The sequence below is a fragment of the Cyrtonyx montezumae genome, unplaced genomic scaffold, assembly GCF_038088225.1.
Source record: "Cyrtonyx montezumae isolate F1298 unplaced genomic scaffold, pur_monq_1.0 scaffold_4, whole genome shotgun sequence".
In the NCBI taxonomy this organism is placed as follows: domain Eukaryota; kingdom Metazoa; phylum Chordata; class Aves; order Galliformes; family Odontophoridae; genus Cyrtonyx; species Cyrtonyx montezumae.
This window is the reverse complement of record NW_027072045.1, coordinates 4,286,236-4,302,786: the sequence shown is the minus strand read 5'-3', so window position 1 is coordinate 4,302,786 and position 16,551 is coordinate 4,286,236. Positions and strand designations below refer to the sequence as shown.

General features: G+C 40.5%; 1 protein-coding gene across 6 annotated transcripts in view; it reads right to left on the bottom strand.

The window, feature by feature from the left end:
* Window positions 1-3,475: 3,475 nt before the first annotated feature.
* Window positions 3,476-16,551, bottom strand: part of FGFR2 (fibroblast growth factor receptor 2) — a 73,418-nt gene continuing 60,342 nt past the window's right edge. For all 6 annotated transcript variants that reach the window (XM_065746383.1, XM_065746385.1, XM_065746384.1 and 3 more), the window contains 6 exons: window positions 15,866-16,056; window positions 12,386-12,508; window positions 11,077-11,147; window positions 9,105-9,242; window positions 8,158-8,263; window positions 3,476-4,618 (listed from right to left, as the gene is read on the bottom strand). In XM_065746383.1, coding sequence (XP_065602455.1) covers window positions 4,454-4,618; window positions 8,158-8,263; window positions 9,105-9,242; window positions 11,077-11,147; window positions 12,386-12,508; window positions 15,866-16,056 — 794 coding nt within the window. In that variant the 3' untranslated portion in view covers window positions 3,476-4,453. The remainder of the gene's footprint in view (window positions 4,619-8,157; window positions 8,264-9,104; window positions 9,243-11,076; window positions 11,148-12,385; window positions 12,509-15,865; window positions 16,057-16,551) is intronic.

The window sequence follows — 16,551 nt, the reverse complement described above, 5'->3', positions numbered from 1 at the left end:
AAAAATAAATAAAAATAGCAAAGAAAACTGGTAAGGAGTATTTGTGAAAGAAAATGCATCAGAAAAGCTGGGTGCAGCAGGCACGTTGCATGACAGCTATTTCATTCCAAGCCTAGGCAGCTCCAGAGGAGATGAGCACTCACACACGTTCAGAGGCTGGTGGCATCCTGGAGCTGGTGAGGAGAAAATGAGCAGTCTCCCAAGGAAACACTTTGAATTAAGAGCCAGTAGCAGCTGGGAAGGTTCCTCCCCTCCCCTCCAATGTATTGCTTGGAGCTGATCATCACTCTCCACTCAGCTGGAGCCCTGTGCATGCATCTTCTTCACCACCAGCACGAAGACAGCCCCCTAAAAATCCCTCATCTCTGAACTAGCTTTGCACAAGTGGACCTTGCACACTGCAGGCCTTGTCCTGTCCTCTCCAAAACCATGCCCCTTATAATTTTGTTCAGGGAAACATGCCTTGGCACAGCACTACACCTTGGCTACTTTCTTCTTTGAGATGTCTTTGGAACTGCCTCTGTGAGGCTCCTCACAATCCGAGACACCAGCTCCCATCCTCACTCATGGCAGCCTGGGCAGAGGGCAATGGGCTCTGTCCCACAGCTGGTTCCCCAGACAGTTCATCAAGAAATTCTTGAAAAAAACAAACAAACAAAACCCGACTGTCAATCTGAACTGAAAAGAAAACATAGTAAAACTACTTGCAGGGCTTTTGAGTTTGCAGGACTTTGCGTCACTTTGAGTTAGTCTAATAGTTCTGTTTGGACAAAAATCAACATATCCTATTCTGACTTTACATATTATCTCTTACTGTGAAATAAAGCCAACAGAAAATGACTTTATTTCCTTCTCACAAGATAACTCTGATAGGGTCATGCCACTCTGATAAGGTCAAAATACTTTATCTTCTGCAGGAAAGTTGTGCTTTAGAGTTTTTTGACACAACAGGGCTTTACACTGCACAATTATTCAAAATCAGAAAGTCTTTGGTGGCCACAATAATCACAAGCAAGCCAAGACCTGGCTCTTAAAATCCAGATGTCTTAATAGAGGAATCTCTCTCGTTAAATGCATCACTGAACTGAATTTACTGAACAATACTTCCCACTGACAAATTCAACATGAGCCAGTACAGCTTTCCTTTGGCCAATCATGCAGATTTGCAGAATCACAGAAATTGTCGGCTGGAAGGAATGCTGGAGATCATCTTGATCAGATGAGGATACTCGAACCTTGCCAAGCCATGCCTTGACAATCTACAGCGAGACAGGTTCCAGTGCTTCTCCAGGCAGCTTACCTAATGTCATGTTGCTCTCTCACTGTCAATCATTTGTTTCTTTCTATCCCTATCCAGATAGAAATTCCCTGAAGCAACTGATGTCCCTTGCCCTTATTCTGGTGCTCTTTTCTGGATATCCTTTCAACTGACATGAAAAGTACTTTCTACAGTTTTGCTCATGTTATTCTTGAAATAAAACTGTAAACCTACTCGTCCTTTGATGACTTTGAAATGCACAACACAGTTCAACACTTCGTTTTGTAAAAACATAACACAAAACAGATACTGAATGACATCAAATCAAAAGAAAAAATGACAGAAGTTATCTTCTTATCTGCTGTATGAAGCCCATACTACTTGCTATATTACAATAAATTAAAAATGAAATATGCGATAACTTATTCATGTATTTCAGCCACAGTAACTCAGCTTCTACATCCGTACTTTCTCATACACTGCACAGAGTTGATTTGAATCAATACTAAAATGGGAGACAAGACAATTAGTTGCTGCAGGAAGCAGTGATTGTACACAGAGCATAAATCTCATTACCCATGTCAATATAAATTCATTTTCTGACACGGGGCTGCTCTTCATTACTGCTACTATTTTATCAGTGGCGATTTTATTTTTAGATGAGAGAGCAATTCAGATTCCTAACCCCTCTATATCATTGAAAGAGCCCAAGTTACTGTGGCAGTGAAGAACATGCCTTCTTTGAACAAATTCTGGGCTATATTTCCTGCCAGTTGCAAGTCTCCTCTTGCAACTCCATGTGCAGTTTTCTGCTTTTCTGCCAAAAGCTGAGTGCTTCTGAGTCCTACTCTATATAGCCACTGTACTCAAAGGAGAGAAGAAAATCTCTCCTTAATCCAGGTGTCACACTATGTAACAGGAAAAGGAAAATGGCATAATATACCCCATCCAGTTTGCAAAGTTGTGGTCCATCTCCAAGATCCAAATCTTTATCTTTGAGAGTTAAAACAAATATGAATATAGAAAAGGCAAAGGCAAAACAAAACCAAACAACCCTAGAACAAAACCATGTTAAATACACAATCCTACGTTATTAAATAACTCCTTTCCATTTGTCATCGACCCTTATGTAAGCTGTAAGAGTAATGGTTACCAGAATATTCTCTCACCCAAGTAACGTGAGCTACTTCAGCCAATCTTCCTGTTACTCATTTTCAAGAAAGAAGGATATATAAATGCACTTTCCATGAGGACTAGATCTTTCCATCAGTTATTACTTTTTTTGCTTAAATCTCCCACAGAAATCATCCACCAAACTCTCCCATATGAACGAGATAACTCATAAAGTAAAAGATACAGACTGAATAAATAAAGGAATATATTTTGTCTACACTATGAACACATCAAACCATTTTCCATGAAAGTGTTTCAACCCACGATCACCAGAAGTTGTATGTATATTTACCCAAATAAGCCACATTCTTCACCAGCCAATATTCTATATGGCAGAAGCAAAAAAATTATTCCTGAAGGAACTGCTTGGAGATATAACATTCTATAATGAAGGCAGAAGAAAGAACTTCTGGATGAGTTCTGTCACTTGATGTTCAGGAGACCATTTTGTATGACACAAAGGATTAGGAAAAATAAGCTGCATGACATTTATTTTGTAATTTTAACATTAATATCTGTAGAAACATTTTATTGTCAGTACAAAAGTTAACAGATTTTAATACTTCTTTTACCCAATTAAAAAAAAAAAAACACGCACATAAAACAGTGTAATTTGCGTTCATATTGCATGGCCATATCAGTGTGAGGGTTCTGAAAGTACAAACACAAGACTTCCATACAAAGATACAAACAACAGTGATATTTTAGCAGAGGCCAGTGCTATAACCTACTGTTATGGAATGAATCAGAAGGAAATACTGGAGTCAGCATGAGTTAATCCCTTAAAAAGATGCTGGTATTCCTATGGCAAATTGTCATTATAAACAACTTCTCTCTTTTTAGACTTAAGTTACAATAGAGTGATAGTCTTAAAGGCAAAAGATCCAGGCCAAAAGATCTGGAACCTATTATCCAACCCAGTGAAGAGAAATCTAGTTAATGTTTTGCATGTGCAACCCAAGGTAGAAGCACAGCTCCTTTTAGGGTGCTATGTCCTGCTACGGCTGCAGACAAGTTAATGACTTGCCTTACTTTAGGAACCCATTCCTTCCTCTCTTGGTGGAATGATTGGATTTTCAACCATGGGAAATATTGCCTAAAGAATTAAGTTGTTAAAATGACAAGTATTGAGAATAAAAGGCATTCTTGTTAAAGGATTTGGTTTCAATAAGAAGAATCATCTGACACTGCAGTTTTTAAACACAAATAAATCAAAAGTTTAATTCCCCCAAATTAGTTATATACTGTAAATATTTCTTTTTTTTAAAGATCTGAAAACTAGTAAAGTCTGAGCAATATACCTACTAGTTCTCTGTGCTGCCTGCATAGAAATGCCATTTAAATTACAAAAACACAACAACCCTATAAACGATTAATTGTTTTGTACATTACCAATTAGTTAATAAATTAATGATATACCATTTTCCCTGAAAGCAAAGTATTTTCCACCCTTGGATGGTGAAAATTAAGAAATTCTGTGTAAGAACAGCATTTAGCAAATAGCTGTTAAAAAAGAGACTAATTTGCTAGGTGGATTGGGTCATCCATTTTTAAAATCAATACAAAAAATAATTCATTGTAAATATATATAATATATATTTATACATATTTTGAATATATTTACATACATCCAGCACCTATATACTGCATTTGTGCTCTGTAAGTGTGTGCCAACATATATTTTCTCCAAATATTACAAAATAAACAAGAAAGGCAGACCCAGAGTTTGCCTCAAGTCCAACTGGTCCATTGTACAAACAAAGTCTGTCGCAGCTTAGGGTAAGCCAGAAAACGGATAGTGATGGGAATCTAGACACAGCCCATAAACACTCTTCTTTGTTGGGAATATTTAATAGAAGTTGCACATTACGAGATCTTTAATGTATGGTCTGACTGCTTTCCTCCAAGTTTTCTTTTTATTTTTCTTCCATTTTTCATATGTACAAGAAGAATCCTTAGGGTCCTGGAGAAAAGATGTTGTTTTATTTTATGTGGTAGGTAGCTTGATGTTCTTCTTCCCTTTCATGTTTTAACGCTTCCATTCATGTGTTGGTACTTGGGAAGGCAAGGTTCATAAGGCATTGGATCGGGACTAAAAACAGAGTCATCACCTGAAGAACATGAACTCCTGGTATCAGGGTAGCTAGGTGAATACTGCTCCAGAGGTCCGCTGAGGTCCAGATACTCCTGTGACAGAAGAAATAAATCGAGTTTTTAACCAGCGAGTGAAACCGGCAATAGCGCGTTCCAACTGCTCTGATTTGGCTCAATCACACAGTGGGTAAAAGAACAGTTTAAAAACAACACTCATTTCCCTAATGCAATTGCATTCTAAACTGCCTGTAGCTCAAATATCTCATAAAACAAGGAGCCTGAATAAAGAAAGGAAAGCCAAGCCAATAACACAGTACTTTTGTGAAGTCCAACATCATTCACATTAGCCGCGTCAGTGGAAATAAACATGCCAACCACATCAAAAGAGGACTTTTCACTTACAATGATAAAAATGAAATTTCATCCTAAATAGAACCATTTTTCTTCAGCACGTGGTAATGATTTGGAGAGGGAAAGATACTTCCAACTTTGTATTCCTTTGGTCAATTTAAATGTCTGTTTTATATTCCGTGATATTAAATTTGCGTTTCAACATGCAGCGGCAGACATACGTGCAAAAAAAGAACTGAAAGAAAATTAAACTCACTCGATTGGGTTCTTTATACTAAATTTTCTTCTCTGTGTGTCTGTGCACACGCCTGCGTGCCCCAGAGTAGCCATGACCAAAGCAGTCATTAAAGAAGGAAATAATATCTGCTGAATCCAAGTTTTGGGTTAAGGCTCTTTTGCTAGAAACAACAGTTTTGGCAGGAGAAGAAAGTTATTTTCCCCCTTGAAATGTTCCTTCTCTTTCAACTTCTAAAGGCAGCTGCATTCATTTAAATGCGATCTCTTCATTTGCTAAACCACAAGTTATGATCACACTGACGAGACGAGTCCTCCACCTCAGTCAGTGCTTTATGCTGCTGTGCTTAGGTTTGGGGCAATTTCATTCTTTGGTCTACATTTTTCTCCTAAATCAGAAATTTGATCATTACCACATTATTGTTTAAAAAATGGTCATCTTTTTTAAAAGGAGGAAAGTATAAGCTTCAAAATGCCGACAAATGCAATAGGCAGCAAAAGCATGCAGTTCAGATCAATGATTACTTCCTATATTGCTCCTGAGATGTTCAGGAGATTCACAAAGACAATCTTGGCATGAATGTATTTATGTATAAGCAATGCAGTCCTAACGTGACCAGAAACAACCAAGCTCTTTCTAGACAGACAGAAGAAAGTCTTTTATCATTTGAATCTTTCTCGTGGGATTGCAGACACAGCTTGCTGTATCAAATACTGATAAAATTCAGCTACGAGCTCAGAACTGAAGGCAGGATCCTTATCTCTTCTCCATCCTCCTTGTTCAACATAAAGGGCCATAGTCACAGGTAGGGGCATAAAGTCTCCAGCACTGGGACTTCAATGAGGAAAAAAAAAGAGGGGGGCTTGGGCAATGATTCAAGAGAAAGACAATTAAGCCAAAACAATCACTTACACATATGCAGAACAAATTACTGGCTAACCAATTTTGGAGCTGTTGGCCAAACCACACTGACCCTGTATCAACACGTTTGGGCATGTTTGGGAAAGACAACAGAATCATGGTGGAGAGGATCAGCAAAAGTACGGTCAAACTGAGGCATGAAGGAGCTGTGATTCAGCAAAACTGCACAGCCTACTCAAAATCAGAAGTCTCAGAACCACATGCAGTGGAGGAAGAGGGGACACAGTGGAGCTCTCATCAGATACTAGAGGACAAAACTGTTTCAGGAACACTGAGTGTGCTGCATGAACAAGTGAAGTAACTTGCTTTCTTATTCCAGGGCAAAAGCAGTATCTTACGCTGAAGGCTCAGATATTAGGAAAAGCCTTCAAGTGGTAAAGCTAATGAAACAGAGCAACGGGCTGTCGTGGGGAAACGCAGAAATACAGCAGTGGAGATGTTCAAGGACGAAGCTACACAAACACGTCAGAGATGATAAATGTATAGTTGTTCCTGCTGCAGGCCGATCAGATGGACTGGATGTGTTCCTGAGTTTTTTCCAGACCTTTTTCCCTACAATTTGAGCCTAAAGTCATTTACATAACCCTAAAGGCTTTTTCAGGTTACCTTTGAGATCCTTCCAGGCCTATAAGCGCTGCACAACTGGAAGGCAAGATGCTTAAACACACAAGAAGAGGAAGAAATATCCTCTTCCAGGCTTAGAATTACAGCCCAGAGTTTCCCTTTTGACTTTGCAAACACAGATGCATTCCAAGCCACCAAGCACTCCGTGGTGGCAGCCAGCACGCCGCCAACCACTCTTGTGAAATTGTGTGTAAACGATGCAGGAAAGGACTCAGTGTTGGATGGGGGGGAAAACTATAATGGTACACAGAGCTATGATGCTGGCTCAGTTGGGAGCACATATTCCTGCCCTATTCCCAAACCATTCCTGAAGATACCACGCTTTGGAGAAAAATAATCGAGATAAATTCATGGCTGCTTCTGAAGCCAAAGAATCTTCTCAACCAGAATTGTAAACCTACTCTACTAGACAGAAGATGTTCATAAAAAATAGCACCTTCTTATTCAAGGTCTCCTGCCATCTTCATAGGTCGATAGGCTCTCCTAAAGCCTATTAATATTTGTTTAAAAAATAAAAAGTCTGAGAAATCTGAAAAATTAGAAAGAAATGGTGACACTTATAACATGATCCAATTTGTCTTTTCTACATTTTTCCCCTTCATACATAGAAGTTATATAATAATATACACAAAAAATGGTTTTGAAATGGTCAAAATAAATTCTTGCATTATTTTCATCTCTCCCCAGCCCCTATCCATATAATTTGTCCCAAATGATAGGAATTCATAACATGCTTCAGAGGAACCGAGCATTTTCTCTCAAAGTTTCCACGAGAAGAATCAGTATTTCCATTACTCGTGATCTTCCTCTAAGGTGCACGTGATATAGCAGTAAGAGAACTGATTCCTGTGTGGATACGCTAATCAGTGTGTTTCTTGCTAGAACTAATCATATTTCAGACCTCTGAAAGAATACTGTTCAAATGAAACCTTTCTGCATTCATATAGCCCAACCTGAAGCAGCGTTAGGCAGGACCTTTGGATAATTGGATGGCTGTTCACATGCTCCCTGCGGGCCCTCGTTCCCTCCACCGAGAGCTACTTCAGTGAACCTAATTCACTCTCAGACACAACCTGAAATCCACCACTGACAATTTCTCCTCTTCTGACCTAGATATCATGGCTGGGAATCAAACTGAGCTGATAAATGAAAAGCATCATGAACTCCCCTCCACATGAAACTCGTGCTGAAACATAAACATTGCCTCTCAAAATGCCACGTTTATTCCCTCAATAACGCTATGCTAAAAACATAAAAAATGCAAAGAAATTAACAAGAAGCATTTTAAAGATGCGTTTGTTCTGTTACATAAACTAAGACATAAAGTCAAGAAACCGAGGATTTTGTAGGACACAAAGTTTAGCTGCTTCTAACTTCAGAGGATGGTGACAAACAGACCAAGAAAAGAATCTGAACTGGATTTTATAACTGTATAAATTCCATCTGCCTCCTGAACCATCCATTCCGATTAGTAGCTTATGGAGGGAAACAATCTACCTACCTCGTTAGTTGTGAGAGTGAGGATCCGATCCAAGTCTTCTACCAACTGTTTAAAAGTTGGTCTTTGTGAAGGCACAGCATGCCAGCAATCTCTCATCATCATATAGCTGTAAGAAATGCACGTTTTCCTGGGTTAATTAAAATCATGCATCCTTCTCATACGCCTTTTCATACACAGCCAATATTCCTCACCACAAATAAAGCAGTGAGCACTCCAAAGCCTTGTGCATAGACTAGTGCTGTTGCCTAAACCATAAATGCTGTCACTTTTCTCAAAGGTGTATTTCTATTTCTATATCTCTACTTGCCCAGTGTCTAAATTTCCTCTTTGTGGACCTCATTCTGTATTCTTCTGTGGCAATTCAGTAGTATTAAATTACACGTGCTTAAATATTTTGTTATGTTAGGGGCTGCAGCCTTTGTGAAGAAATTAAAATGAGGGATAAAAGCAAAAATCATCAAGAACTACACTAGAGTATCAGAAAGGGAAAGCACTCTCCCACTATCATTGGTTGATAATGCCGTGTTAATGCAAACATTCCCAAATGCACTTTTTTGTGTACAAAACCAGCTGGGTGTAGCTTATACAGGCCAAGAATCTGTGTGTGGTATGGCTGTGTGTGCCAGTTATGAATTTTCATGTTTAATGAACCAAAACTGAGAAAATAAGGGTGTAAAAACACTGACAAAGTCTGCCCTATAGATGATCTCATCCATTTTCAAAGGGATCACAGCAGGGCGTGTAAAGTGTCCTCCACCAAACATTTCCTGGAGACCTTTCCATAGCTCTTTATGTGTCTATAGGCACACACATCCACTGTTTCAGAGTCAGCAGCTCTGAAAATGCTACGTTCTGCTGGGGTAGCATCAACCATGTGATGGGTCCCTTCCAAGTCAGGATATTCTGATTCTATGATTTCAGTGCAGTTTGAAGCCCTCGTGCCTTACAGTTCATTGGTGCAGTTGGCAGGTTTATCCATTCGGTGCCCCTCTTTAAGCAGCTTAAAAAGTTCCTCCACTGGGATTCCCGGGTAGGGCGATCCTCCTAAAGTGAAGATCTCCCACATTAGCACACCAAACGACCACCTGCAAAACAAAGAGAAAACAACATTAGTGCAATTGCCTTACTGCAGAAAACAGAGATGCTTCTGCAATGGATGCAATGTCTTCCAAAAGATTTAAGCTTATCCTCATGCTTGTGTTCATCTCTGAGCATCATGTGTGGGACACCAGTCTGTGAATTGCATCAGGCATGCTGGCAGCTCAAAGAATAACTGCCCTGTGCAATGCTCTCAAGCACATCCCATGTCCCAAGCCTTTGCACGGTGTGCTCTGAGCACGCACGTTTCCAGAGGTACTACAAAAAAAAGAAAAAAAAAAAAGCCCTGCATCTTCACAGTTTTGTTATTTACAGAATGACCACACCACTGAGCTGCTTTGCAGGTATACAGAGGGATTATCTGGGAGGGGGTTGGGGGGGAGGGAGAGGCCATTCAAAACAAAAATAATCATTTGCATAATTCTGCTCCTTTTTAATTTTATTTTTCTGTAAAGAAATGAAGGAGGGAAAACTTGAGCCAGTTTTCTTGCCTGTTCCCCACCTCCAGAGCTGCCTCGCCACGTCCTGCTGGCAGCCATGGGCTCAATGCCAGTCTGCTCTGCCAGGTGAGCAACAGCACACAGCCTGCCCTGGCCCCGAGCTCCTCTGCAGTTCTGCTAGCTTTGCAGCAGCGTATTTTAGTAAACTGTTTGCACAAACTTACAATAATATTATCCAAAGGCACGGCGGGGCCAAGAAGGCTCCCAGTTCCAACACCAAAATGCCTGTGCTCTCTGCTTTGAGGGAGCTCAGACTGACTTCCAGCCCTAAAGCAGCTAAGCAGTTTACTTCACATTCGCTTAAATATTTTGTCAAGATGTTATTTTAAAGCAAAAGTTGGACGCACCCTTAACCTGTGTATATGGTTTCCTTCATAAATAACGTAAAGATGGCAGGAAAGGCCTCAGTAAATGCTTCTCTTAAGGAGAGAACAACGTGGGAAGAGCATCCAAGTTAAAGGAGGAGGAGACGCCTCTTATTTTCTCCACCCTGCTCCTTTCTGTTTTAACTCTGTGCTGTCGTGCGTAAGCTTTTACACCTGTGCTGGGAAGCATCCAGCCTTTTACGGTTAACAGCTTCCCTTGGAGAAATAAAAAACATAAGATCTTCATCTGCACTACGTAAAAAATACGCATCTACTTCGAGCACAGCGCACGCGAGCACTGAGGATGGGCCCAGGGAACTTTAATAGGAAGCAGAATTATGGGAGCCATTGCATCAGCCAGCTACACCACGCACATTACAGGAGTCTGAAGTGCCAGAGTCCAATGATTTCCTTCTGTATGTGAAGCACTGCTGGGAAGCAGCAACATCTCTAAAATCGGGGAAAATGCTTCTGGTGCATCCAGGCTATGTTTTACTGTACTTAACCACAGCACAAATTTTGACAAGGCTCTTTTTTCTTTTCTTTTTTTTTTTTTTAACTTCTTCTTTCTTTTCACTCTCTTCTTTTTTTAACCTGAAGGAAGTGCAGAGTATGCTGAAAGCCAAAGCAAATTAGATAGACTCTTTGTAGCTGCACATCCGTAAATAAGTTCAAGGGGGGAAACTTCCGCACTGACAGAAGGAGGTTAGCGTTTTCCACCTTTCATGTGCTTTGAAGCTGGGCAGATTAGTAACAGAGCACTGGTTAGCAGTCTACCATAAAATCCTCACTTTCTAAGGGCAAGTCCTGTTCCATCTATTAATATGTGAAACAAAATGAAAGCGCTTAAAGGGAAAGGACAGCAGGAAAACACATTTGAAAATATCCCAAACTTTAAGGAACACGAACCCGTTTCCCCTCCCAGCCTTCCACACTACACAGATGAAGTCACTTACACGTCGCTTTGGTGCGTGTAAACTCTGTCAAACAGAGCTTCTGGAGCCATCCACTTTACTGGAAGCCGTCCCTGTATATTTGGAGGGAAAGGAAAGAGAAATGGAAATGGAAGCAATTCGCTGGATGATTTTAACGCTGATTTTTGTTTTAAATTATTCAGCTCTCAGAGATCAGTCTGGTAATGCAAACACATGGCTTACTCTGAAAACTTTCATTAAAAAAATATTAATAAAACGGATGAAAGAAGGAAGGTTAATAAGAAAAAATAGATATAAACACTGAAGATAAATTTTAAAATGCATAGGGCTCCAAAAAAAAGTTCCCAGGCTGCTTGCAAGTGCTCACAGGGTAAGCAAATGAAAGAGGAAAGAAAGTCATTTCACTATGTCTTTTTAAAAGAGGAGAAATAAGGAACAAAAAATGTCTTAAAATCAGGTCTGCTTGCACAAAGTTCATCACTGAATCCAAGAATTTCGCTTTCCTGTTCCCAAAACTTGCAGCCACCACTGCCTGTTGCTTTGCATAAAAGCTCTGCTTTGCTTAAAGCCAAGGAGTTGGACCAAGTTTGATATGAAATGGGCTCGGATCCCCTCCAGCACCAACAAAATCCCCACCTGGCTGCTGTGCCTTTTGGAACTATGCAGACTCTGATAATTACTGTTAAAATGCCATCCGTCGCTTAGTGCTTTATTTTTATAAATGAGCCAGGTGACATGATTAATTAACATTTTGTATTAATGCTATTTAGTGTTAACAGAGTCTGAAGAACTGAAAGAATTCTGCAGAGTTCCCGTCTTGATTTGGTACAGGTTCAACAGCAAAACGACAGGGAGTGAAAATCCATTTTCTCAAGCTCTAGACCCACCCCAATAATACACTTATTTTCATCCAAGCACAGGCAAAATGCATAATCCTGTATGGTGGCACTACCACACAAATAGGATTTTTGTTATGGTTACTGCTATCGCTGTTTATGCAGTGTTTTTTGAGATCCTAGGGCTGGTTCAAAACGAGCTAGAATCAAATTTCCACCTATTTCAAATGATCGCAGTCAGGGACACACAATGTGGATAGTTATATTCAAGCAGTTGCAATAAATCAGAAAAAATAGAGCCTATTTGTTTATCTTTTTAAACTAACTGTCACCGTAAGAGGGGGAAAGAGTCGCTTATGTCCTTGATGTCTGTTTTCTGTCTGATTAAAAGCGAGCCTGCTGGACAAGGAGCCCATTAAGATTATAACCATAGTTTTGAAGTGAAACATGGAAAGAAACACTTGTTTCCAGAGATAAGAAAACCATCCACTTACATTAGTAGTCTTTTTATAATAATCTATATTGTTGATGTCTCTGGCTAAACCGAAGTCTGCTATTTTCATGACATTATTTTCAGTGACCAAAACATTTCTTGCAGCTAGGTCTCGGTGGATACACTGGAAAGAAAGACAAGACAAAAACACCCACTGAAATAAGCAGCTGCAAAAAATGAAATTATTTCTGAAGATAACTACGTCTCCTGTACAGATTTTAATCTAAATCCTGGCTACGAAGCCACACATTTACAGCAAGTCCACACAGTAAGATTGCTGTAGTTACCCCACTGCAACCTATTCAGGTCCAACCAGGTGCTTCCAGGTTGAACTGCTCAAAAGTCTGTTTGCAAAGCCTCCCTTTGGAAGCCTTGTATTCTGCCAAGGATGAATGTTTGGGTGATGATCCCAAATGTTTGAAGTTGTTTGTGATCCACTCTTTGTTACACAAGCCCTGGTACGGGTAATGCAGCACTTTCACTGCAAATGCTGTTAAATGAGAGTCTCACTGTGTTGCTTCTCTTACATTACATTGGGTCAGCTAGACTAAAACAGTCCTGATCATAGCAACCTTTTTTAATATAAAAGATCTTATTATTAAGAGATCTATCCCTAGTAAATAATTTTTAGCCAGATGTCTAGGGTGTGTGTAGTTAACTTCAACCATGAGACTATAGCAATTTCACTTTGAAAAAGAAAAGCTGTTTGCTTTCCAAACAGCTCTGATACTGAAACTCCAACCAGTATTTCCTCAGATTTTTCTTTCCTTCATGCCAGCATTCTCCTGAAAACTTGCAGCTGATATTCCTGACACTGAAAGGAAGTTGTGGCAGCTCTGGGTATTTATATATCTTATACCTTTAAGAAACACTTCTAGGTTTTATACAGAGTGGTAGTAGGGTTGTGGTAAGCAGCGTTGCATCTGGAGTCCTCCCAGAATATTCTACTTCTACTAAAGTTGAATAGTTGTGTTTCTTTTCCTTTTTCCACTCAATTTCAGTTTACTTTGTGTTTTCCCCCTTATTTCAGCCTGTGCATGGACACACTGAACAGAATCACTACAAAAAAAACTTAGTAACAGCCCACATCTTTCTTGCATCACAACCCAGCAGTATTCTGAGATACTGCATGGGTAAAATGAGTCTACAAAGTTTCTGCTCCTCACTGGGTGAGCCATGGGGAGCTGCCAGGAAAAGCTGCTCCAGCAGTGCCTTCACACAGATTGGACTAGAGAGAGTACATTCCTTCATAGTCAAATCAGGCTTCTAACTCAGCATCAGCAATGCCACAGTAGCAGAAATAACACAGGGCAGCCTTCCTGCCCTGTCCTCGTTCTCAAGCCTGCTGTGAGACACAAGGAACTGAAGGCACTTCGTGCCCAAGTACACGTAGCTCATGTCCTCTGATAAGGAAAGGTTGACAGTGCCCACAGCATAGAATCTAGAGCAGATCTTTCTGCCATTCTAGAACAGCAGGCCAGTGGGTAGAACAATTCAAACAGCAGGCAGCACCGCCAGGTGAATTAGTAAGTGGAAAAAAAAATCAGAGTACCTTCTCTCAGAGTATTTCTGCTCTCACACACCCTGTGAGTCTGCACTTTTAAAATGGTGCCGTGGCTGCCAGCCTTCACAGCCAGCTCTCTGCCCCAGTGATTTGCAGTCCCTGAGCAGTGACTGGGGCTATCTCCCCTGCAGCTCTCATGTTACACTAGCACATCAGACAGGACACATCAGCAGAGAGCTGAAAAGCATTTGTCCAACTTGGAACCAATGTACAATTGCTTGTAAGGCAAAAACTGGAATAGACACCTGAGTATCTTCTTTACATATTAAAACCATATTCTATATGTATTCTACTAAGTCTCTGTGAGCCATTTATTAGACTGAAATAACAAGAACACTGGCTCTCTCACAGCTCCCACGTGGTGGAAATACCACGAGAAGACAGTGAGACCTCTTATTATTCCAGCTCAGTAAAGGGATCCCTAAGGGGAAAAGAACTAGAGAAATACAAACAGAACTGGTGGGATGTCTGAGGAACAGGAATGCACAGTTTCACTACGTGCTGCCTTTGTTTTCCTTCTTCCCCGTGCCTCATGCCACGCTTTGCATTCTCTCAAGTTCAGCACAGCACTGACCAAGTGTTTGTGTAAAGGAGCTGGACCACAGATGAAATGACTCGGCCATGTGCATCTGTGTGAGCGCACACCTTCCTGCAGTATCCTGCATATCAGAACTTCTCAAGATTTGCCAACCAAAAGATTATTTTTTTTTCCCTTTCACAATGGCCCCTTTTTTCTTGGGATATGGCTCATCGCCAGGCAAATGTTTCATTCATCTTACAAAAGGGATATTCTGAGGTGCTTTACCTAATACAATACTCGTGCTTGCTCTATGGATTTTGTCCCACTGTCATGCACGTCTCCCTGTCTACTCTACTGAATTAAGCTTTACTGTTTCCAAACAAAAGAGTAAAAGCAAAATTAGACTTCAATTCCTGCTCCCCTCCCCCCACCAATCTCTGTAAGTGCAGGAAAGCAATAAAATCTCATGACTCTACACAACAGGACCAGAGGCTCAAATGCAGCTCTCGTCTTTGGTTAAAACCAGCTCTATATTGGGAGTGGGCTCAACTGGAGATTGGTATAAATCCCACTAAGCACTCCATACCTTCCAGGGGGTTCTTAGCATCAGTATCTTGTGCTCTGGTTTAGACACTGGGTCCAAACACCACCCAGGATGCTCATGATTGCCTTTGCACTAGGGGACAACACATTTACAAAGTTCACTATCCAGAGCTAGCTACGGTTCCGTAACCGTAATTCAATGAAGGTACTACCAGAGAAAATCTGTCCAAAGGAAGGTTGAAGAAATAAGTGTCTAGAGATGTCACAGGATGCATAAATTATTTCAGCTTGCTTGGAAGCCTGACAAAGGTCTGTTTCAAGTCCAGTGCTTAATTCACAGAGACTACTGCACTCCACTTATTTTTACTTTTATTTCTTTTGTTCACAAATTTCTGCCCAGACTCCTTGTGATCTTCTCTGTTGTGCGTATTATCATTCTGCAAACCCTTTCAACGACAGAATTTGTTTATTTTACATCACTACCTGAACCTATTTGGTAAGGTTGAATAGAAACAGAAGGCAAATGATGCCTTGCTGTCTCGAGGGTGGAATAATGGGGCTTGTATAATCATGTGATCACCTGTGCTTATATACTCAAACTGCAGATAGGTATGCAATATTTACTTTAAAAGATCAATTCCAGATCTCATTTTAGCAATGTTGTTAAATAGTTGTATAAAATGTTAAGGGTATTCATTTTCCCACTGATCTCCCACAGTATGGATTAAGCAACTTGTTTGAGAAAAGTCATTCTCCCAGCACATCACTGAGCGTAAACAACACGAGAACAAAACTAAACCTAAAACCAAACATGCACCGAGGGCTTCGTGGAGTGTTTGCTGAGTTCTACCTACTTTTTGTGAAGCCAGGTACTCCATGCCTCTTGCCAACTGGTACGTGCAGGATACCAGGTCCTTGAATGTCATCTGCTCCTCCGGGACCCTGTTAATATCAAAGGAGTACTCCATCCCGGGCGGGCGGCGTGCCCGCAGGTACTCACGTAGGTTTCCTTTGGAAGCATACTCTACAATCACGTACAGTGGACCTTCAGATAAACAGAAATGTGTCAAGACTGGAGCAAGGTCAAAAGGCAAAATGATTTTCTGTAAAGTACCTCACGGTGTTCTATAAGAAACAAACTGGATTCATAAATGTTTAACTGTGAATCCGGGAAGCACAACTTGTACAAAAAGGAGGACCAGGCTTTGCTAAGTGGCTGGCCAAAGCTACATTAGAAGGATAGTGGCAGAGATGCACTTAGCAACTGGAAGTGCCTAAATCCTGACCCGGGGCCTATTCCTTCCAGACATGCCATGCCCTGAAATGCAGGCATTTCAGACCCAAATTGTCACAAGATCTCAACCACAGTGAAAGTGTTTCTCAACAGATTTTCCGATTTCCAGAATTTTATTCATAATTATCATTTGACAAAAACACAGTGCTCTTTAGAGAGTAAAACTACTCCTTTTGAATTCAAAGGACACAAGTTTTACTAAAGCAGGACTGACAGTTCAGAACGACAGATGTGGGTAAAGCCACT